General features: G+C 42.1%; 1 protein-coding gene across 1 annotated transcript in view; it reads left to right on the plus strand.

The window, feature by feature from the left end:
* Positions 1-17,491, plus strand: part of plcl1 (phospholipase C like 1) — a 91,354-nt gene extending 73,863 nt beyond the window's left edge. Inside the window, exons 8-12 of the mRNA XM_019270162.2 lie at positions 3,721-4,083; positions 7,255-7,458; positions 10,882-10,957; positions 11,519-11,628; positions 12,447-17,491. Coding sequence (XP_019125707.1) covers positions 3,721-4,083; positions 7,255-7,458; positions 10,882-10,957; positions 11,519-11,628; positions 12,447-12,647 — 954 coding nt within the window. The 3' untranslated portion in view covers positions 12,648-17,491. The remainder of the gene's footprint in view (positions 1-3,720; positions 4,084-7,254; positions 7,459-10,881; positions 10,958-11,518; positions 11,629-12,446) is intronic.
* The last annotated feature ends 8,375 nt before the right edge of the window (positions 17,492-25,866 follow it).

The following is a 25,866-nucleotide window of genomic DNA, read 5'->3' on the forward strand; positions in this document are numbered from 1 at the left end:
TTAAATTTTCAATCAATTGATGATAAAAATAATTAGCCGAACCCTTAATGAAAATATTTATTAGTTGCAGTTCTATTCAAAATAGTTCAAAATGAGCTCCACTTCAACAACTCCAACAGTAAAATCCTGTTTTTACACTGATGGTAACTTTATAATATATGCGTGAGTTTTTAATATATACTAGTATCACAGTCATGGAGGGCATTTTCTGCATTTATAATATACATATACATAATATACATTATAATATAATAATAAGAATAAGAAGAAATAATAATAATAATAATAATAATAATAATAATAATAAAACTCCATCTGTGTGTTCAACTGAAGCCACTGGTTGTGTTCACCCATTTTAGGTGGATGAGCAGTCTGGAGTTTTTCCTCATTCTGTTTCCCCTCACTGCACTGATCATAGAAATACAGGACTCTCCTGGATCATGTAGGTTTTTGTTATGAACAGCAGTGTTAATCTTGCAGGGTTATGCACAGAGAATAACCTACTGCTCAGCACCAACAAACACATTGTTGATTTTAGAAAACTGGGCAAAGCAGGAGCAGGTGAACAGTTTCAGGTTCCTGTGAATCAGAATCACAAAGAGATCTTCACCCTGGTAGAGACAGCTCAGAAACAACTTAGGAAACTAGGGAAGGGAAGTCTCAGACATTCAAATAAATAATAGGGTGCTGTCATATGGTAAATGGACTGTACTTATATATCTCCTTTCTAGTATTCTGACCACTCAAAGCGCTTTACACATATCTCATTCACCCATTCATACACATTCATACACTGATGGCATTGGCTACCATGCAAGGTGTCAACTGTTCATCAGTTCATACACATTCACTGATGGCACAGCCTTCAGGAGTAATTTGGGGTTCAGTATCTTGCCCAATGACACTTCGACATGCAGACTATTTTATTCATCATAATCGCTTCATCAGAAATAGAAATTTTTCTTTTTCCTTTTTTAAAATTCGGACATGTCACAGTGTCTCCCTCTCTGACTCGTTGCTGGCTCCCTCTTTACTTCCTCACCTCGATGAGCCTGTTACCAAAAATGAAATATGCCATGGAAGTGTGAATTGAATCCAGCATGGCTGAAACTGACCTTCATAGCCATTGGTTTCTGACTGCTTTGTTTTATACTGACTGCTGACTCCTCTCTCCTCTGAACGAGCTGTAGGTAGGAGCTGCGAGTCATCAACATTGCTAGGTTAAAAATAAGGCTTACCTAGTCTGTTTCACACATTTTACACATTTTAGGTTAAAAAACGGACATCAGTGGAAACAAACCATAATTCCATACCCAATATGCTATGATCCACTACAGTTAGACACAAGAAGTTAAGGTGCAGAACATCTGTTGCATCTGGTACAATACATCTAGTGTACAGTGTCCCTGATTTAAATATCATATAATAACTGTATGTCCCGCTCTGTGCCTGTGTTGCCATATTGGAGAGGTCCAGATCTGCAAGGAAACAAATTCCACGTGCAATGTAAACGTTATAAATTAATTAATTATGCTATTAAAACCGCCCAGAACATCACTTGTACCAGTCTACTCTGTCAGTGATGTGTCAGTACAGAGCCCATAGTTAAAGACACTCCAGCCTCACCATGTTCACCCTGCTGCCCTCTGGTAAGTGATACATGAGTATCTACTGCTGTAACAGCAGCCTACAGAGCAGCTTCTTTCCTCAGGCTGTGAGACTTCCTCCAGACTCCACCATGAATAGTGGTTATTTTTATGACTTATTATTTATTCATCCATTTATATAATTTTTGTTTTGTGTGTAGCATGAGGGGACTACAACTTGCATTTCATCGTACCACACTGTGTTGTAGAGTGATAAATAAATAAAAATACAGAGCTGTGACTGTAACCTAACAGGTCCAGATGTTCTTTAAGGATAATGTTAGAATCCAGATTCAGTGTGAGATAGTGTGTGTGTGTGTGTGTGTGTGTGTGTGTGTGTGTGTGTCCTGTGCCTCATGTTCTGTCTGTTCACGTGAGCATTTGGTTTGAAACTGATTGAATTAAGTGTCACAGAGCTTTTCTGCTCAGCCATGGGCTTGTTGCTGAAAAATTGAGAATTGGATTGGAGTCATCATTCGACACACACACACACACACACACACACACACACACACACACAGTCTGCTGGAGCTATCTGTCTGGCTTGCCATGCATGAAACTTCAGTTTCTCTTGCTGTGACTCAGCCCTCGCTCACAGCTTATGGGAGTGGGACACACATGTACAGGGCTACAGTATATTCTTTATAACAGTGCAGTCTAAGCCTAAGGGGGCAGAGCTCCTTCAGTGTAGAATATTTTATTGCATTCAAAGTTACAGAAGGTAATCCATTTTCTGTAACCGCTGATCCTCATTTTAGGCATAGGATGTAAGTAAAAGTGCTGATTGAGCAGAATGAAGGAATGAACTGGTACTGCGGTTTCTTCCCACAGTCCAAAGACACACAGGTTAATTGGTGACTTTAAGTAGGTGTGAATGTAAGCGTGAATGGTTGTTGTGTCTACGTGTCAGCCCTGTCATGACCTGGAACAACAATTCCAGAAGCTTCAGTGGCGAGGTGGAGCAATCCGTGGTGTTGAACAGAGTTGGACCAGCAAACGAAGTTGACATGTGGGCATGAACTGTCAGGTTCTGAGAGCTGCTCGGTCCACATGTGTGAATACGGCTGGATGTTACTCGTTAGCTGGTAGCAGCTAATCAGCTAATGTGTCAGTGAGCCACTATTGTGACACATCAGTGAAATGCTGTCAGCTCATCTGTTGCTCTGCCTGAGCTAATGTAATGCTGCTGAGGAGACTCAGGCTCAGTGGTACAGCTTTGTGGGACACGTCCTTCAAAGACAGCTACTGAATTCTATGAATACAAAACTCAAACTGAATTGTTTTGAGGTTCAACAAGTAGTCTTTTATCACAGAGTGGAACAAAAGAGTATTTTCATTGCTGCCTCTCTTTGTTTAGAAGAGCAATGCGATGTGACAGAACTCACACACAGACACAAATTCAGACATTTGCTATACTGTCATTAAAAGTTTGATTCATTTAATGATAGTTAACCTCAACCTTTGAGCAGTGACATTTGGATTTCTACAATTCAATGCTAACTGGCTAAACTTCAATGATATATAGATATATGATAAATGATGACATAGCATAGATATGTATATGGAGATAATCAATCAATCAATCAGATTTTATTTGCATAGCCCAAAGTCACAAAGTACATTTTCCTCAGAGGGCTTTACAATCTGTACAGGGAGTGGCACCCTCTGTCCTTAGACCCTCGGTTCGAGTGAGGAAAAACTTTAAGCATAGAATATAGATATACTGTATATATACATATAGTGTGTGTGTGTGTGGGTGCGTGCGTGCGTGCGTGCACTACACCACGCTTCACTATACCACACTACACTACACTATTTTTTTTTGTCATTACATCAGCCTTGTCATAAGTGTTTCTTAAATGAAGTTCGGTTTCTGATTCTCATGACAAAAATCAAAACTAGGGTACATGCAAATTTAAATGGTACAACATCCCAGTGTTTAGAGGCAGCTGAGGTGAGCAGTGTCAGTGTGGGTGAGAACACAGTGTGTGTTTGTTGGCCATGGTTTTACTATTGTTCTGGTTTACAGCAGCTTGAATGGATTTCAATCTCATTGTTCATTTCTCGTCTCCAGGTAAACATGCCGGAGCTGGCCTTGTTGCGCTTTGTGGTACTGGACGATGATTACATTGGAGACGATTTCATTGGCCAGTACAGCGTGGCCTTTGAGTGCCTTCAGCCCGGATACCGCAATGTACCGCTGCTGGGCTTGGGAGGAGACCTGTTACCCCACGCCAGCCTGTTTGTCCACGTGGCAATCACCAACCGCCGAGGAGGCGGGAAGGCCCAGCGACGAGGTCTGTCTGTGAGGAGGGTGGGGAGGCGAGGGCGGGAGTATGTCACTCTGAGGCACACTGGCATCAAGGTGGTGGATGAGACCTTCAAAGTGGCAACTGCCCCCCTCAAAGAGGCGACGGACCTGCGGGAGGATGCTCAGGTGGGTTGGAATTGTAAAACTTGTGTGCGACAGATGAATTGCAATGGAATACCATGAGACTGACAGCACAAAAAAATGTGGTTATGATGGTTATGGGCTTTGCAGTAGACGTGACATGACCTTAGTATTGTGGTTATTGTCACAGGTTATATCACAGCCCTATCTAAACACCAACATGATGTTTGACTTCATTCCTTAAGGGAGAATTAGAAGTCAAGACATGATAAGACACAAATTTGCTTGGGATAGTGACGTGCCACAGACGTGTCAGCACGAGTTCAAAATGTTTCAATTATGAAGCTTCATGATCATCAGAATACTGTGATACATAGAGAGAGAGGCTGAAGGGAAACAACAGAGCAAAGAGCAAGGAAGAGTTTTTGCTTCAGTCTGAGCTGCCACACACACACACACACACACACACACACACACACACACACAGGCATCTGATCATGGGTCTGTTTATCTGTTGCTAGTTAGCTCACAGGTAATGTCTGTACAGTCTGGGCATCTCCTCCTAGAGGTGACAACATGACTCTTAGTGTTGGAGAACAAAGAAAAAAGAAAAACTTTCTCTGGCACTTTGTGTTTAATTGGCTTATGTAGCAAACCCAACCCCAGGTTAAAAAATGAATGCTATTAGATGAGTTACAGCAGATATGGTGTCCCTCAGCATTTGTATTTTTAGGCTTTGTTGAGATGTCATGTTATGAGGGTGAATTACATGACATTGCTGAAATCAGACTCTACCTGAGACCTGGCTGTAGGGTGAATATGAGAGCGAGGGAAAAGGAGAGGAGGAGGAGAGCCAGCGATAAAAGAAGAGTCAGTAAGAAGAGTGGAGGAGGATTATAATAAATACCAGTAAAAATAGAACCTGGTCACACAGCGCCCACCAGCTTGACGCTGAATACAAACAATCTAGGAGTGGGCGATGTGAATCCACAGAATCACTGCATCTGTTCTAAGAGATAAATGTTACGATAAATATGCACTATATATCCAAACATATATATATATATGTTTGGATATATAGTGCATATAGTGCATGTTTGGTTTGCGCAGAGCTCTGACCTCAACCCCAGCAATACCTCAAGGATGAACTGGAACACTGACTGTCAGTCAAGCCTCATCATGCAGCATCAATACCCAAACTCATGAATGTTCTTGTAGCTGAATAGAGTAAGAATAGAGTAAATCCTGTAGCCAGGATCCAAACTAATGTGGAGAGGCTTCACAGATGAGTGTACGTTGTCCCCCTTATCCCTGTTTGTAGTTCTATTTCATATTTTACTTTCTACGTTTTATATAGTTTTCTATTTGTATAGATGTTAGCACAGGTGAACTTCTTAACACAGTTATTAACACATTTTCTAGGCAAACCCCTCTGCACATATTTGAATTTTAGACGTATTTAGAGGAATTTTAGGATTCAGGCTGTGGTTAGCTTAGCTTAGCATAAAGACTGGTGGTAGAGGCAAACAACTAGTCTTCTCTTAAATCCAAACACAGGAGGCAACGTAAAAAGGAGTAATAATTACTTGATGAAAATAGTTCTTTCATCCATCAAGCACATCACTGGTTACCCACAATCCCATGGTGATGGCAACTAGTATCTGTCAGCTTTCTGCTGGCAGTGTTTATGCTCAGCTAAACTAACTATCTTCTAGGTCTAGCTCCAGACTTAAAGGTCTAATGTGTAGGATTTAGTAGCATCTAGCTGAGTTACTGATTGCAACTGGCTCACCTCACCCTCCCATTCCAAGCAGGAAAGCGAAACTATGCTGCCGTGAAATGCTCAAAATGGAAAGGCCTCATTTGACCATTCAGGGCTACTGTAGAAACATGGCGGTTCAACATGGCAGAGTCTGTTATAGAGGACCCATGGCATCGTGTAGCAGATTATATTCCATTTCTGCCATATTCTGTAGATAGAGCCTCATAAATCTTCCACACTGGACAGACACGAGTCGCATTGATCGTCTTCTCAAACAAAGAAAGCAAACAAGTACATTTTTTTATATGTCGAAGTATTCCTTTGATGACCACTGACATATTCATCATACACAGTGGGTGCAATGTTTGGATATCCATGTAGCTTTGGTCATGTCATGTACATTAATGGATTAAATAACCAAAAAGGAATCTCTAGTTTTGGCAAATTCAGTCACCTGAAAAATCAAGGCATGATATGATATGATATGATACTGCTATAAAGTGTTTCTGATCATTTGTTTGAATAGTCTCCTCTATATGGCCGGGGTAGCAAAATCTCTATCAAGAGATAAATCCCTATCACCTCGTGTATCACCCAACCCTGAAACAATCCTTCCCAGTCACTCTGTCACACACACACACACACACACACACACACACACACACACACTCGCTCATTCACAAACGCTTATTAATCTTCAATCTCATTGTCCTTTCCCTTTGGCCTGAACTCCTGTCCTCGTCTCGGCCCCTGTCCCTCTGCCATGAGTCCAGCTGTGGGCTCATCTGCCACAGTCAGTTATTATTCATCATGCCTCTATGGCTCTATGTCTGTCACATACACATGCAGACACACTCACACTTCCACACAGGTGGGGCGTGATAATCGCTAGTCCAGTTTGGGGATCTGCCAGGTGGTAAATTAAGTTCAGTTAGACAAAAAAGGTTTCTATTCTTGGGTCTGTACATGCAAAAATCCATCTTTACCTCCATTATGAAGTGACCCAAAATGGTTTTTTATTTATTTCATTCTCTTTCTGTCCTCATCAGACCTGCTGATCAACCCAGTTTTGCATCCTGACACACCTGCAGCAGTTAAAAACGCTTGAAATGCTCTGATGTTTTTGTTCCACATTTATGCCATATTGTCTTCTCTTTTGCCAAATGCGCTTAAGCTAAGGCTGATTTCACTGGATTAAAAGCGGCACTGACTGCCATATTGATTTAATTCACAAGAGAGCAGATGACAGGGGAAGTGTGTCTGTGTGTGTGTGTGTGTGTGTGTGTGTGTGTGTGTGTGTGTGTGTGTGTGTGTGTGTGTGTGTCACCCTTTTTGACCTTTCCCAGCTTAGTTTTACAGCCGGAACTGTACATCTGATCTAATACTCTTTTCCCCTCTCCTCCTTCTCTTCCTCCCTATCTCCTCTGTGTCTTCTGCCATCGCACCGTTTTCAGAGCACCACCGCCAGTTTCAAAGAGCAGTGTGGGCTCCCCACGGTGGCCAAACTGAAGCAGTGCATCCAGAGCCTGGCCACAAGGCTGCAGAACCCAGAGGGCACTGTGGGGGCCACCATGGTGCTGAGGGAGGGCTACCCATGTCTGGAGCCTCAGGTCAACCTCTCTGAGCCAACACGCAAACTGCTCACTGCCTACGACACGGTCAGTAAGACGAATGAGCACGGTGGTGGAGGCTACACCTGCTGCAGCCTCTGCTTTCTCACCCTTTTGTTTGCATAGTAGATTTGACTGAAATGTCTGTACATTTAAGCGGGTATTTTAAAAAAATGTTTCTTTGAGCTTTGAGATTTGGATTTGATATTTTGAGAGATGATCCATCTCTGCACTTCCAAACAGGCACTACAGTCTGACCTTTTCAGTATCAAATGAAAAAAACTCTTCTGCAAATGTATGCACTCTTGCTTTGTGCTTATTAATGGTTGAGAGGAAGTTCTGCCTGAGAACGTTTTGAATGCCACGGACAGGCTGGTAGAAGAGAAGAAAACCAACAATGAATTTAATCATATTAACATATTAATTGTCTGCATATTCGCAAAGCCTGATTAAACTGCCATAGAGCCGCATATTGTTGTCCTAAAACACACACGAGACACATGTACGGGAATCATGGGTACTGTAGTTTATTATGGGTCACTTCATGGATTTCTATGTATTATTTGGCATAGCCATGCTAGCAGCTCTGTGAGGCTTTACTCAACCACAGGGGTTTCTTTCAGCTAAATGCTAATGACAGCATGCTAACATGCCCACACTGACCATGTTAAGCAGGTAATACATAATCGTGTTCACCATCTTAGTTTACCATAGTACAGTAGTATGGCTAAAATCTTTTAAGGTTAAAAATGGCTTACTGTATCACACGGTGGACGAGCTGTGCTTCTTGTTCATGAAACTAAATAAGGCCTTTGCAGACATGCTGGCAGCAGATAATGTTTTTGATTTTGTGGGCGGTCCTTAAAGGGTGGCTCGATGACACACTGAGGCCACCCTGAGCATACCCCTGCACCCCTAGCAGAGAGATAGATGAATTTATCTCGCTCAGTGTTTTAAAGTTAGTCATGTCATTTTCTGAATGATCTTACTCAGAGGCTAGCCGCTTTTGCTAACTTTTTAAAGGTTTCTTCTGATTCCATCAGAGTATTTTAAATTTGCTTTTGTCATACCCAACACTGCATTACACAGTGTGTACACACACACACACATCTGCAGACAAACACACTGTCCAGGCATGTAGAAAAGACACTCTGAGGTAACATGCATGAAATAGTCACCCACGCTCTTGCTCAAGCCACACACACACACACACACACACACACACACACACACACACAGCTACCAGCTGTGTCGCCTCCTACTCGATCTCCTCTTGCATCAGATCAGGATGAATCTCTCCCACTTGTTTCAGCACTCAGCCGTTACACACCTACACACACACACCTGAGTACAGAGTGTTTTTTTATTATTTCAAACCGCCACTTTGTGTTTATGCATGTGAGTGGAGCTGATGATGTTTGAGTGTAAACACAGCCAATACGAGGCCGGCAGGTCAGTGTCATGAAGCCACAGTCGGTGTGATCTCCAGTCGTACATCACACCTCTTCAGCCCTTCTGGGCACACATGAGGCTTAGTCATCATGCAAGCCCCCAGTCTCTCCCTCCCTCTTTTCTGCTGCCCTGGAGCTAGTCTTCTTTCCTTTTCTTCCTTCCTTCCACTTCCCTTCACGGGTTCTTCTTATAAAACAAACATGATGCTTTGCTTTTCAACTCAGAGCATCAAAGTCAATCCCATCTGTTCTCAGACTTAATCTGATAATTCTGATAATACAGCGTGGGTCTAATTTATTATGTTTAACTATTAGAATTATTTTACTCAATAAGTAATATGTTGCTGGGTGTTTTAATTGCTGAGACCCTGATGAGGATAAGCGGTTACAGATAATGGATGGATCAAAGTATTGGCTTGTTTACAACACGTCTGACCGTCTGACTCTCGTGTTGCTTGCCCTGTTGGACTTTTTTGTGATGATGTCATTGTGATATAATAACTAATATAAATATAATTTTCTTAAACTTTAACCTTTAACAGCAGACATTATATACTGCATTGCTATATTTATTCTTATTTTTTGCTTCAAAGATATGGAGGTTAGGTGCCATAGGTGTGAATGTAAGTGTAAATGTCTATATGTGTCACCCCTGCAAAAATTGCTAACACATCACACACTCTTTACACCACCTTCACACCATCTGTACACCACCTGTACACCTCCTCTCACCTAACACATGCCAGGATAGCAGGATAGATAAAATAATAAATGAGATGAAAGGTGTGGATGTCTTAGCCAGCAGTTCACATCATTGAAATAAATCTGATAAAAACCTCACCTTTTTGTCAATACTGCACCTGTTGAACCTTGACTACTGATGACTTTTTTCAGTGAACCAATAAATGCTTGGTCTATAAAATGTAGCACAATAGCAGGGTTTATTGAATGTCTTAAAAAGTCCTGAGTTTACAAAGTGCTTCAATTTAGTGAACATGAATACCTTTAAAACCATTAAAAATGATCAAAGTCATAAACACCATTTTCCAAAGCTCTTTACAGTACGTATCTCATTCACCCATTTACACACATTCACACACTGATGGCATTGGCTGCCATGCAAGGTGCCAACTGCTCATCAGTTTAAGGAGCTAACCATTCACACACATTCACACACTGATGGCACAGCCTTCAGGAGCAATTTGGGCTTCAGCAGACACTTTAACTTGCAGACTCGGTGATCAAACCAACAATCATCTGACTGATGACACACTGAGGCACAGCCATATATTTGTATATTCGTATGCTAAAGTTTGAGTGAATTTACTTATTGGATCCTTCTAGATTTGACTCTGGAAGGGACAGCTGTTACTCACTAATTGACTGCTACTTGATAATGTTACATGAAGATAGCTGCTAATGAAGGAATGCAAGTTTTTGGAGAAATGGTTAAAGGTTGAGGAGTTTGAACCACTGCTGAGGACTGTGAGGTGTACTGCTCTGTGTGCTGGAAGGCAATAAGTGCAGCCATGATGAGGATCAACACTCAGACATGCTAAGTGCTTGCAACTAAGCCACTCTGGGCAGACATCGGGTGCCAGATCAATGGTGTAACGTATCACAAGCGCTCACATACGACTGAGGAGCGTACTTGAAGCAATGGGTCCTACTTATGTTTGAAAGGTTGGACAACAGAGCTGTGATAATGTGTACTCGTGCCTACACGTTGTGTTAATGACAATAAAGTTATATTTAAGTGAACTGAAACGGGTCCTCACTAATTTTCAAAATAGTTTTTGATACATGTTCTATCAGTCTGAGTAACTGACAAATTATTTCAGCTCTGATGTATTTTATGGATGCAACATTTCTGAAATAAATCACATTTCCTGCTTTTCAGTCTGACACTTGGAAATGTCAAGCTTCTTTGTGCTATTTGAAATGAAGCTCTGAGTCTGAACAGCGGTTTCGGCTTCACAGTGGACTGAGTTAAAGACACACTTTCTTCCTGTCGCTTCAGATGATTGCTGCCCAGAAACAGCTGATTGAGAACGCGGATGGTGTTCAGGAGAGGATCGCTCAGGTGCAGAAAGAAGGTAAGGTTCACGGGCGCAGAGACAGATGGATGATGAGATGACATGAGGCGATAATGAACTGAGTGAAAAGCACAAATGAAACGACTGCAGGACAGGATATCCCATAAATTCAGCAAATGAGCGAGTCTGACTTCAAACAGCCAAACCTAATGAGGACGACTCCTCAGAGAATGAGTCAGGAACAACATTTCAAGAGGAGATCCAGTCCTTTCTGACGATTCTGACACTCCCAAATGTTTGTCAGCATGGATGTCTAATTAGAAAGAAAAACAAGGTGTTTTCAAAAAATATTCAGTGTCTCTGCTTGGAATGTCTAAACTGTTTGATGTGTAATGAACCAGTGTGGTGTATCATCAGACCCTCGCACTGCCTTTAAAAAACCCTGACCTTTAAGTGCCAGTGTAAATGCCACGAGGGAAAAAAACATCAAGACACGTTGCTGACACGTGCCTTTAGACATTTGGTCTTATTCACAAAAACAGTTCAAGCAAATACACTTGATGGTTCCACGTCCTCACCTCTCCAAACTCATGCAGAGCTCCTGTTCTGTTTGCTTTGCAGGCATGGACTTCCATGAGGAACTTCCTCGGTTAGGGGAGAAAGAGGGACTGAAGGGACGCAAGCAGAGCAAAGCTGTAGAGAGTTTCACCTGGAACATCACCGTCCTCAGGGTAAGCAAAATGTCAAAACTCACTGATGACTGATGAATATCTGTTCATTTAGTCATGTTTGACACTTTCTCTCAGTTTTATGCTAGTCGTGACACGTCTGACACTTGGAAAGGAGAAGCTGATTGTGTTCTGCAGATTTGATCAGAATTCAGAATTCATTTTCTTTTGAAGGATTTTTTAAAAACTGTTCTGTCCTTATTTGTCTTATTTTAAGCACACACAACTACAGATTTCCATAGCAGGCTGTCATAGTAAATTCAAATCTTTTAATAATTCTTTTCATTGCTGCATCAGACACTTCGTTATTGCCTTTTGGCAAAGAAATTTGGACCTGCTATATGACTTTTAATATTTGCATTTTGATTCACTGCACAGGCTAACATGACACAGATGGAGGTTTTGTGCTTTGTGCATCTTTGTGCAGCTCCTATAATCAATAATGGATAAAAAGGAAATGTGTGTGTGTGTGTGTGTGTGTGTGTGTGTGTGTGTGTGTGTGTGTGTGTGTGTGTGTCTGCAGCAGCTCTCTGAGCTTGTAGCATCTTCTGGCTCATTGTTTTGGTTTTCCAGCCACATTTGTCAGGTGGACAGAAACACTTGTTCCTTCACCGGCTAATGGCAAACAAAAAAAAAAAATCAATGACTGTGGCTTTGAATCAGTTGCTAATGATTTTTTCAGTTGCAGGATTAGCCTCCTGCCAAACACATCTCAGGAAACAATCCCAGCTAACAGTAGCTCATAAAACAGAATGAAATGCGTCTGCTCGACTTGTAATTTATCACAATGCCTCCATGAGTCACGTCTGCCTGTGCTGCAGGGTCAGAGCGATCTGTTACGGGGAGCTAAGATGGATTCCCTGGATGCCCTGAGGCAGCTGGCTCTGGCCTGTGAAGCCTGTGGACTCACATCCTCCTCCTCCAACTCCTCGTCCTCCACCTTTTCCACGGCCGAGCTCCACTACACCTCCCACCCCCTGTCTGGCCGCAGAAGCAGCACACACGGCAATGGACGCATCTGACACCCCCCACCCCAACGGGTCCAGCATGCTGCCAAAGATGAAAAGGGAGTGAACAGTAATTACAGAGGTTAACACAGATGAGGAGATATGAGACAGAGAAAAATGAGTGTGTGTGAAAAACACCACAGGAACCTGAAGACTTTCTATCCCTTTATCCAGTGCAGTGTCTAGACTAGCCTGGACCAGAGCAGTGTATCTGTTAACGCCTTATGGGTGAGTTCATCAATGTATCACTGAAGGTCCAGCCTGTGGAGAGGAGGAGAGGCTTTTCATGAATGTCATGAAACACACTCCACACAGGTCTCTGAACTTGTCATAACTCCTGTTTATTTTTCTGAGAGAAACTGTGACTCAACATTGTGACTGCAGGTTTTCCTCATAGACACCTGTAATGATCTGTGATAATGGGGCTGTGATAGAGGTGGTGGCGTTTCATTTCAGAGGTAGGATGCAGAGTGGAGGGGACGTAGAGCTGATGGGACTGCATTATTTTAGCTTGTCCCACAGGAAGTCAACAAGATTACCTGTGTGTGTGTGTGTGTGTGTTTACAGTATTGCACAAACATATAGGAGGCGAATAACTGAATTAAGCAGCCTAGATTTTTAGTGTAATACTACTTTTTTTTAAATTCACAAGTTTTGTGGTACTTCTGCTTTTGTTTTAACTGAAGTTCATGCAATTGCACTTTTGCAGCAGTGTAACATAAAAAACTCCTAAAACAGTAGTCAAAGGTTTTAATCAATTCACAATGGCAAAGGATGACACACACACACACACACACGCAGTAAATGAGTGCATGCAGTAAATGAATGCCAGTTCTTGGTATCAGCGCAAAACCTTTTTCAAGACCTGATCAGCTCAATGCGTCTGCTGCTGAGCTGCCTTTGGTCGTGGTCAGAAACAATTGCAAAAATGGATTTGATTTGAATTATCAACAAAGATTTTTATTAATGAGGTTTGGGAGCTCGGAGATGTGGAATGTCACATTCACCTAAACATTTGCTGATTTATCTAATTGGCTGTGCCAGACTTCAGTCTCTCTTGTCTGATCAGAGTTAGCCTTATTCAGCAGACTCTGAGGATTTGTACACTTTCTAAACTTTGAACCAGACAACATAAAGATCCCTTCGTTATTCTGAGCATGCGCTCATACCCTCATCTAACCGCTCTATCCATGTGCCGTGTGAAACAACCAGCAGAAGCACGCACACACAGGTTCTTGTTATCCACCTGATGGCCTTTGAGTCTGTCATGTTCACTCGGATAGGGGGTGGCTGAAACACGAGGAATGAAGTGTAGTGGAGAAGGGACCCGGTAATTGGAGAAGTTGTGGATGTGTGTTGATACTGTAGTACTATGTGTCTGCTGTAGGACATGTGTGGATCACATAACCTCCTCACTATACCTACAAGTGGGGTAATGAGTCTGTACATGTGTGTGTTTGTTTGTAGGAGGATTCCTGCAGCGTTGATGAAGTACAGTTTGTTGATGTAGCAATAATCATAGATGAGGCTGTATGTCAATGTATACCGACTGAAGGAAACAGTATGACTAACTTTATAGCTCAGTGATGCTTCTAAATATGAGAAGAGCAACAAACATGGTGCCCAGCAGGTGCTATTGATCCTGGCTCATAGTTGTGCTTACCTGTTAGTGATGGCGTTCCTCTAGGCCTTTGAGTGTGTCTGTGTGTTTGTTCTTAACACAGGAAAACACCGGATTCTTCTTTTAACTCAGCTTTTGTACTCGTATTCTTGTATCTTGTAACACTGCGTTTGAACCAAAAAATAATTTAAAAATAATAAAAAAATAATAAAGCTAAGCAACACACAGGACTAAGCTAACCAGATGAGATTTACCTCCTTTGATATTGTCACACACACATTCTGTGGTGAACAAAAGTCATGTTCGATGTTGGTGATTTTCAGGCTTTATGAGGAGTTGAAGGATTGCACGTTCTGGAAAATGCCAAAAATGCATCATCATCCAGTTCCTGCACAATCCCAAAGAACATTTTGGAGATGAGAAGTTTTCATCCGATGACACTGATGATGTCACTGAAACAGACAAAGGAATGGTCTGTTTGATTAACTAGTATTGAGAATCTAGTGCGCTGCAGGAGTGGATCCGGACAAATGTAACTCAAACCTGCTGCAGCTGACGTCTGACAGTCCAAACAAAGCGGGCATGAGGCTAACGGGCAACTACTCAAGACAATTTGAATGTTTATTCTGCCCTTTGAGGGAGGCAGGAAGGTGGACTGATGAGAGACCACAGCTGAGCGTTGGAACAGCTCGCCAGCCGATCAACCCAGCTGGTGGCATTTTGCAGTAGACAGGATGTGATGAGAAACAGTGAAATGCGTGGATGACACAGCTTTGCTCTCTCGCTCAGCCTCTTTTAAGTGCTTGTGCAGGACTACTGTATGTTCTAAATGACGTCCCTTACTTTTGTACACTGTTCTGTTGCCTTTCATTCATCTACACATTCCTTTCCTTTTGAAATACTATTAACCTCTTTCATACCTCCACTGCTCTCATCCTGTTGTTCCTGCTGCTCTTCCGGAGGCTCCAGGTGGGGAGTAACAGAGCCGAGGTACTGACTCATAGCCACAGGAGGAGGTTGACCTAATAACATTTCCATGCGAGTGTTGTTGTGTATACGTGTGTCTGAGAGAAGGCATGCACTTCTAAAAGTAGAAGACATGTATTGAAGAGGGAGCAAAGGTTGAAGCACAGAAGAAGAAGAAGGGGCTGATGTTGGATTAACTTTTGCTTGCATGTGTGGTTGGCTGGGCACACCTACAGAGATTCATAATTGGCTGTGAGCTATAGACAGAGTGACAGCACCTGCTGTTTGGTCTATTTATAACACTGTGGCTCACTGGAGGCCCTGGGATGTGTGTATATGCTGGTGTGCTTATGTCTGTCATGATACCATGGTGCCCTAATTCCTGGCCTGATGATGCTTCTCCTACTTCCACAGCCGTTGCCAAACTATTTAACACATTTACTCTTGAATGCACCAGAAGCAGACAGCAGCATCAGGAGACTTTGTTAGAGGCTCTCTGCTGCCCCCGAGAGGCACGCTCAAGTGTACAAAAAAACTCCAGTTCTCATAGGAGGCATCTTCTGTCAGAGATCTGCTTACCTGCAGGGAGGATGTCTCTGCATTAATGATGCATCAGCTCCAGTAAAACAAACCACAGTATTAGCTTTCTGTGTTCCGGTTTACATGCCTGCTGACACAGGGAATACAACTGGGTCAGAGAGTGGACAGGCGATGGGAGGAGATGCAGCGAAGATGGAGGTCCCCGGGTTCATCTTCATAGGTGGACATAAGGGGTAGAAGGGTTGGGTGTCAGTAATTAGATATTTGGTAGTTAAGTTAAACCTCATTGTCAGAATAATTCATTTAGTAAATACTGTATTAATTATGGTTGGCAGTGATGACTGTGCTGCTGCTTCAAATGAGAAAATGGCAGCTTGTTGTTTGAGTTCAGACCTTTGCAGCGTGTCGGGAGGGTTCAATGCCTGAGCCACTAATCTGTAGCCGGATGAGCCAAAAAGGACCATACCTGTGTTTTTGCATGATTTAACCAACTTACTATCAAATCATTTGCTGTGTGGTTACAATAGCAAAACATACCGTGATATTTAAAATGTACATCAGTAGATTGAATGTGCTTTTATACCTTCAAGGCAGCTATTGTTTTCAGTGTCAGTAAAGTCAGCTTGCAGAGACTCAGTGAACATCATGCCATGTTTATTTCCATCACAACACCATATTGTGCTGATGCAAATGAAAGCAACTGGATTTGTATGATGTGCACTGAAAGAACAGCTAGTTAACTGTCTCTCTCACAGCGTACGTTTTTTTTTTTTTTCCATCATTTCTCTTTCCTGGTCGGACTTTCTGAGAATAGAGCTCATCAGTGCCACACTGTACAGTGACGGCCTCGGTCAGTTTCATGATTTTCCCAAATGAACCCGTGCTTTCTGTTGCATTAGCACACAGTGATAATGCCACTTTCATAAGAATGATGAGCATGAGCATGATGTTCAAGCAAGTTTTCAAAGTTTTGGACAGCAGTCATCAGTCCGGCAGAACAGACATGATTTGTAGTAAATAAAGTAAACTTGCAGAAACACCAGTATGATCCTTTAAACGTTAATTCATGGGGTTGTAGGTACAAGGACTTTTGTCATCCTCACACACTCTGCTTCACGTCACTGCACTCACCTGAAGATATGTTTACCTCTGCAAAAGGCACTGTGGTCAGCCACTCACTGCAGTGTTTTACTATGATGTTCAGTATATTGTATCTCCTTTGTAACCCAATGCTGCACCCTGATCTCTGAAATGTAGACTTTTAGACTTCCCTTTAAAGCTTTTTAAAAGTGAAACAGATGGATGTAAATGTCTGTCTCTCACTGTGATACCATTTTAAGTTCTGGGTTTGTAGTAGAGGAGTGATGGACAGATCCATGCTAAGGCACAGGGTGTTGCATTGGGGTGCATTGTATCTCGATTACCCATGTGTCTTAACCTAGAGCTAGCTCTCCCTGTGCTCCTCAGTGTGTGCGATACTACCTATCTTTGCAGACCAGTGGTCAAGTAGTGCTTAACATTCATTTGAATAATTGGAGAGTTGTTTATACCTGTCATAGTGATGTGCGCAAAGTTGTGTAAAAAAAACACTTGGACATGTGTAAAGGTATTTTAAGTTCTATATTACCGTGGCATCTGCAGTGTCTGTGTTAGCCGCTGACCTCTAATCCAGTGTTGTTTCCTCAACTGTTCTTACAGTCACTGTATGTTTTTGTAAAATAGAAAAAAAAAATACCAAAAGAGGAAAAAATATTTATTGAAGTGTGTTTTAAAAACCATAAATAAATATAATTAATTAAATGGACCTTGCTTTTATTTTGAAAAGCTACTGTGTTTTCTATCTGACAAGTAATCAAATATAACAAGAGTATGTATCCCTGACTAAATAAAGTAATCTTTTCCTGAACAAATCCTGTTGGTGTCTCTACTTTATCTTGTCGTCTCTCTGTCCTGAAGCTGTGAAGACATGTAGTCTGCATCCTGTAGATTGTCCTCAGGCATGTTCAGGCCCACAGTTCCAGTTGCACTGTCACACTCACTTGACCTACTCCACTGACACCTATATCACCTATATCTTTATCAACAACAAAAATATTTAAAGGATAAAAACATGTACCATTTGTACAAAGTCTGCTTAAATGCCAAACTGTGGGCTTGGAATATATCCAAAGGACAAAGATCAACTTAACTTCTGGCTCCCAGTGTCCATCTTTAAATTAAACAATTTACATTTATTTACAATTGATTTTGTAGTGAAAATGTTTGTCAGGATCTCAGGAAGATTAATGAAACAATCAGGTGTGATATCAGAAGTGTATTTGAGTTCTGAGTTCAGAATGTTGTGATTAAAACCAGAACTCAAATTATTATACATAAATATTTTATATTATCATACAGTCTCACTTCTCTTCAGCTTCCAGCAGACAGGTTTTACATCAGGTCAACTTGTGTCAAGTCCACGTGAAAATAAGAAATCACCTCCAGCTCTGATATCAGCTGGAGAGGCAGAAAAACCAGGAAAATGAAGCTATTGTATACCTCCCTCCAAAGCCATCAGACTTTGACAAAAACCTAACCTTGCAGAACATGGGAGTTGCTGGATGTTAGTTTGGATCCAAATGTTAAAACTCCGTTATCACAAACTAACTGATCAAATTCCATTTTGTGTCAGTAAAATCTGCTGGTTTTGAAAAAGGTTGATATAAATACTTTAGTTTCCTGTTAGAAAGAGTAGTGTGATGGCAAGGTTAAGTGATGAAAATATTCACCCATCCACAGCAGTATATTAGTTAGCTTCCATCCTGTTCCATGTGTGCTCCTCTGGAACGTGCTAACCACTGTGTCATTCCTCATACAACTACATTTGAAGTAACCCAGCATATCACCTTTATTATTTAGCACAATAACAACAATATGTTGATTGAATGTTGATGTAATTACAGAGATTCACATTTTGTAGTTGTTGGGTTTGGGATTACTAATCAGGATTATTGCCAAGCAGCTTTACACATAGAATAGCATTTCACGAGGCATTTGCCATCCATCTGTCACAATGAAAACAGATGGTCTAATCTGCACCTGAAATGAGCCTGTTAGTGTTGGAGTTGTTGGAGGGGAAAGGACGAAGAAGAAGCTTTCATCCACGTTTTACTCAGAGACACTTCAAAACTGTGAAGAACATAAAGAGCCCACAGCAAAACATTTGAAGATTTTTGCTAGATACGTTGAATGAATCTGGAAAAAGTTGACTTCCATTTTTGTTAAAAAACACATTAACACACAAACAACATTATATGTAATTCACTTTTGTTTCTTGAGCTGTGAGGTCTGAGTGTTGTACATTACTACTGTAAAATAAATACGCTTGAAAGTGGAAACTCAGCATGGCACTTTGGATTAATGTCTAAGCATGACAGAATTATTAAATCTCAGAAGCAATTTGTCCATGGGACTTGCTTTGAGGGTCTTCATACAGTATCATACTATGCTGTCTGCTGCTGTTATATACAGTCATGATCATCCTGAATCAATCCACGTCGTCTTCTTTGTCCATGCTACATTAAATGACCGCACTTTAGTCACCTTTGATGCTCGTTGTAAGCTTCAGGTTAGACAAAGTTAGACAAATTCAAATATTTCAAATGTTCTGAATGATGTTTTACAGAATTAATGTTTTTTTTTTTTTTGTCATGTACTGTACTTGTCTTTTTTTTTATCTATGTGTTGTATTTATGTTTTCTATAAACCTTTTATTGTAGAACTCATTTAAATATATTTTCCTGTGGGGCAGTGCTGTGAATGATTAACTGGTTTTCCTTTGATCAAATAAAGGTTTCTATTGATATTAAATGGATTGTTCAATTTAGATTCATTCATTTCACTTCAGTTTGTTAGATACTCGAGCTGATGTTAACTGTTATACAGTATATTTGTCAAAGATATGCTAATAAGTGAATTCATTAAAGTAAATCAAGTGCAGCAGATAAATTGTGTATAAATATACTTAAATAAAGGTTACCATGCAGATTTCAAACTCTTTCAATCTAAAAGAAAACATAATTGGACAAGGAATGCATAAATAAAATGAAGATGGACTACTGTGCAAACACATGAACACGAGAGAGGCTGTCAGGTACAGCAGCAGGTGTACCTCCATCCATCCATGGTGACAGTGACAAGACAACTTCTCTCAGATCAGTTTTTCTCAGGTGCAGGGTATGATGAAGATGGTGTTACTCTGTACTGTCAGAAGGGGGCGCCAGACATCAAGCTATTTTCTTTTGGGTCCATGTCAAAGTATCTCGTGGTGAACCACTAGTTCAGCGTATATCATGTATCTGGATCGATATCTGTGATGTTAATCTGTCAGAGAATTATTTTTTAATTTGTGCAAATATGCTGCCCTGCCTCTTAACTATCATCATATCTTGTTTAACAGTCTATATTAGATGATGATAATGATTATTTTGATTATCGATTGGTCTGCTAATTATTTTTTTCAATTAACTGATTGATTTATTTGTGTGTGTGTGATAAAATTGTTTTTCAAAAGCAAACAGACTAACAGTCCAAAACCAAAAGACATTCAACAGACTGAGCTGAACTGAACCCAGCAGCTGATTCCTGAATGTGCTATTATTGTGTTGTAAAGAATCTTTTCAGTGTCTTCAATGATTAAAAAGATGATCTGCTCTGGATCGTACGAGGTGGACATGTTTAAGGACTGTCTGCCTGTCAATGCTGACATTCTGTATTGTAATGTACGTCCTCCACTTCACATATCATCAAATGAGAATTGAACCAACATGACCTTTATCACATATCTGTTATTGTTGTGATGTATTGTCTTTGTCTGGGTTGAAGGGCAGTAAAGTCTCTTGGTTTCTGTATCTGTCCCTCCTTCTGTCCCTCAGGAGGTGTTGGGCAGCAGATGGGAGGTGATGGAACTGTGTGGTAGTGTAGGCGGTGACATGACAAGCTGTCAAGCCCTAATGCAGGCTAACATCTGGAGGTTGTCGGCCATGCCACTTCGTGCCTCCCGGCAGGGTCCTGTAGCCTGGGGCCAGGAGCCACCCTGAGGGACACATACCCAGGGCCAAACCTCAGTACTCAGAGACAGGAAGCAGCAGCAGTCATGATGGACGTACAGTGGGAGTCACTTTGGCTTCTACTCTGAAGTAAAAGCAAAAAACCGAGCTTGTGTTGAGGGTAATATTCACTGAGCTGCAGTGCCAAACTGGCGGAAGTGGGTCATCAATGTGCATGTTCTGTCCTGTGCGCTCAGGATCTAGCAGGAAAATCCATTTAGTTTGAGAATAACGACGTGGCTCTGCAGCTTTTGAGGACATCATGAACCGTCTCTCTCAGTGTATTTATCACAGTAAACAGCTGCGACAAACTACAAATAGACCATCGTAAGACATCCATGGTGAGTGGGTAGATGTGAATACATGCACAGCAGGATAATATAAAACTGTTAGCGCCACTGAGGCACTGTGCTATTAGTGCGAGCTTCATGCTCGCCTCGAGCTTCCAAGAAGCAAGTGCCTCTTCTATTTTAATGACAGCCCTCACCCAGAGGTAATTTCACTGTGATTAAAGCAGGAGAAAAAAATCATGTCTTAAAAGTCTCTAAATTGCATCTTATTTATCCACCTTTTAACTAACTACAAAAGGCAGGCAGACAATGGCACTGCATGTTTCTACCTCTCCTGGTGAACAATTATACTTCAGACATTATCTGCTCCATCGTTACATGGGTATTAAAAATGGCACCCGGGAGATGACAGCGTGAAGCTCAGCTCTGATGGAAAAGTTTAGAAAGAAATGAGATTTAACCTGCAGGATACAGAGACCTTTCAGTTTAGTTTCATCTCTGGGAGGAGACTTTTAATTATTACCCATCCTCTGTATTAGATTGACTCCTTTTTTTGACTTCATGGGTTAGGGTTAACCCTAACACTAACTCTACAGCACACGGAGAGTCAATGTGATTATCAGTAACCCTAACCCTGACCCTAGCAGTGTGGCTCAAGGGATGTTTGGTGGTTGGTCTGTGATGTAAATATCTCAACAGGTATTGATTATATTGCCATGAAATGTGGTTCAGAGATTCATGGTACCCAGAGGACCAACCCTGTTGACTTTAGTGATCCCGTCACCACCAGCAGATTCAAATTTTCACTCCTCCTTTGAATAATCTGCACATTTCCAGACTGCCAAAAACTTTCAACATTTCCATCAGCCTCGTCTGGAGCTGATTAGCAAATAAATAAGATGGTTAACATGCACACATGCAATTTTAGCAGTGTCAGTGTGAGCATGTTAGCATTTAGCTCAAACTGCCACTGTAAGTTTAACTTCAGACAGCTGCTAGCATGGCTGAAGACTTTCTCTGTCTTCTTGGTCTGTTTAGCTCGTCTTCCCTCCTTCATTCTTTGTCCTTTTCCATTTTGAGTGATACAGGCGGTTACCGAAACCACTGCAACTTCATTTGAAAAGCGAGCAGAGTCTTAATTATCAAACAGCTGAAGATTCTTACGACAGAGCACCCCGAGTCAATCCATTCTCTTTGACTAAGTTTCACAGCAGAGAGCCACTTATTGGATGAATCCCAAAAATCAGTCTCATGAACTCGCGATGGAGAATGAGGTCCCATCAACGCTGCTCATCTCGTCATCAAATCACACTCTATTGTGTGAGGTGTGTGTGTGTGTGTGGATAATTACACTCACCAGAATCGCTGTTGGACCTCTCTAAGCTCTCCCGTCCCAGAAGTCCCACCCCCTTACCTGAGCAATCACACCCCGTCCTCAGACACATTGTATTGTAATCACAGTCATTCACAACTTGCTAAAGTTTGGAGTTACCTTTCTGTACTCACCTCCTCCTCCTCCTCCTCCTCCTCCTCCTCCTCTCAGCTTTTCATTCATTTTCTCACTTGATTGCACCCTCCTGGACTTATCAGTCAGCAGTTAGTCACTCCCTGAATCACTCCAGGTCCTGGACGGGCTGCTTTGCAAATGACTGAAACACACATGTGTTGAACTGTAGCGCCTCTTCTTTCCACAAACAGGCACTCGCACACACACACACACACACACACACACACACACACACACTCCTCCTCTAGGTAATGTTGCTAATGTTAATAGCTTGGGCTGCTTTAATTGGTTCCTAAATGCTGTAAGCAGGGTTCCCACTGTGTGTTTAATGAACAGGTAGCACTCCATGATTACAGCAATCTCAACCCACCACCCCGCTGCTACTGCGACTCCCTTCACGCACACACATGAACAGGGAGCGCACACACTGTACCCGGGCCTCGTACGCAAATGGACAAAGGCAATTTGAGAGGCTCCTGTGCACTGCAGGATGCTGGGTAAATTAGAGATGAGGATGAGAGGGAGAGAGGGACCAGGCGAGAGAGACAACAAAAGAAAATGAGGGGAGATGAGCGCAAAAAATGATTGCTGGTTTATGAAGGGAAGAAGAGGTGGAATCATTTCATAGCACATGGCCGTGTGTGAACAGTAGGTGATTTGCTCCTGTGTGAGCGAGAGTGTGTGTGTGCGAAGAAGAAGCTTTGCTGATTATGAAATGTGTTGTGTGTGTCTTCTTTGTGTGCTTTTGTTCTAATTGTGTTTGACTTCCAGAGAAGTGTGTGTGTGTTTTAGATTTTCTTTAAATTTCTGCTCAGATTCATGAAATTATTGAAACTTTTCTTAAGAGTCACCTGAGCTACAAACTTCATGGCAGTACCCCCCCACACTTCTTGTTTCTCTCCTCTCCTCTCCTCTCCTCTCCTCTCCTCTCCTGAAGATGTGAGATGACAGCCATCTCTCTCTCTTCTACAGAACCGCTCACACAGGGAGAGTAGAAACAGAGGTGGGTCTCGTTGGAGGCCTGTATATATGTACGGCTGGGTGGCAAACCTCATGTTGTATACATATTTGTTCAAACATGTGCAAGTTGCTCAGTAATCCTCCCCACTCTGTTTCCCCTCCCACACATGTATATAAACAGGCAGGCCGCTGCCCATCTCATCTACCATGGGGGAGATGAGATGGGTGAGGTTTTGAGAGGGGGGATGGTAAGGGAAGGGTGCATGGGCAGCCTCTGCCAGATGCCCTTTGTAAATAAGCAGGGAGTCCTTAGAGGGGCGCCGTTAGGCGTCCTGACTCACCCGTCCCGAAGGACGCAATCAGGGTGTCCCCCAGTACCTTGTGGAAGGGGTGAGGAAAGGAGAAGGTCTGGTCTGTATGTGCCTGCCGCTGACACAGAGGAGCTGTGGGTCTAATTCATTAAACCAGCCTTCTAATATAAACAGCCATTCATTTCACTGCCTGACACTGGGCCGTCTGGACAATGTGAAGAGCCCCAATAGAACTGCCATACACTGCTGTTTGTGTGTGTGTGTGTGTGTGTGTGTGTGTGTGTGTGTGTGTGTGTGTGTGTGTGTGTGTGTGTGTGTGAGAGAGAGAGAGAGAGAGAGAGAGAGAGAGAGAGAGAGCGTGGTGGAGCCTGACTGTTTGTGTGTATGAAGTCTCAGAGAGCCTGTTGGTCCCAAGCAGGTACAGTGAAGCTAACCAGAGACTCTCATGAGCCTCCACACGGTTCACAGAGCGACTGAAATGCATTTTATTTTGACAAAAAATTCCAGATCAATTCTAATTAAATGATGTGTTCTGTACAGATTCCATAATAAAGGGAGGACATTAACATGTTGCTGACTCAGGTCAGTTGAATGATTTGCAACTGGCAACTCTCCAGCTGCTGAAAGTGAGCCTGAAGGACACATAGACTTTTTTACCCTTCAAGCACAAGCTGCCTCACAAAGAGTTAGAGGTATGTACATATAGGACAGATGAAAGAAAATAAAAGTTATCTGCATAATAGTCAAAGAAATTCCAGGACAAACTAAAGTGTGCGAGTCTGTAATATATAGACAACAAACATGTAAAAAAACGATTGATGTTTAGTGACCTTACAATAAAATGATGATTGATGCAAGCAAACACTGCACACTGTGTGCTGCAAGTTCCCATTTCATAGACGTTGCAAGCGTAAGTGATCAAATATCTCACTGCACTTCAGTCAAACAGATCCAGATCAAAGTTTTCAACAAGCAGTAAACATCATTTGCAAAAGACTGGATTCATAATTCTCAATCTATAAAAGACAAGACAGAAAACTTTATCATCCCTATTTCGGACACTCGAAACGAATGCTTGCACATACACACACACACACAGTTCAGATCAGACCCCCCGCTGCACATGCTTAGCTCCATATCTTCTCTTGTTCTTTTCCTATAAAATGTTCCTCTTTGTTATTCTGGGAGAAAGGAACGCTGGAATACTCCTCAGCAGAGCAGAGGGATGAAAGCGGACAGTAGACAAATGCGTTTAGAGGTAATGATGTACAATGATGAGTAATCATGAAAACGAACATGTTCTTTCCTGTGAGGTAAGTGCTGGGTGCTTGATATGATTTTCAAGTAAAGAATGTCTCAGTGTAAAATCACAGCTCACTTTAATTGTCCATCACATGTTTGAGCCTCAGACTATAAAGGTGGCAGATTTCCACTGACCAGCAGTGTGGCCGGCTGTTATTCAGGGACACGTTGACAGTAGACGCTGTCGTCGACTACAGACAGACAGTACACACCCACTGAGACTGATACTGACTGTGGAATGTGGGTTTTATGGGCTTACAAATGCACACACTATGTACTCGTGGACGTGCACGCACACAGACACACACACACGCACACGCACACACACGCACACACACACACACACACACACACACACACACACACACACGCATACACGCCCATCCGTCCAAGCATGCAAGCATCCACCCACCCACACATGCAAACACACACAAACACACACGCACCTAGGTATCTGTGACCACTAATTGTGTCTGGCCAGTGCCGTCCCCAGCAGCCAGGGTCATGAGAGTGCTGCGGTGCAGGACAGGGTAGCCATTGCGGTAGCCTCTTAAACATAGCTTATCCTGAGGCCTGTTATTACCCTGAGAAACTATCATCTTTTTCTCCTCAAAACCCGTCCTGCTCAGTCAATTTAATGAAGGAGGCAT

The sequence above is a fragment of the Larimichthys crocea genome, chromosome XVIII (assembly GCF_000972845.2).
Source record: "Larimichthys crocea isolate SSNF chromosome XVIII, L_crocea_2.0, whole genome shotgun sequence".
Taxonomy (NCBI): domain Eukaryota; kingdom Metazoa; phylum Chordata; class Actinopteri; family Sciaenidae; genus Larimichthys; species Larimichthys crocea.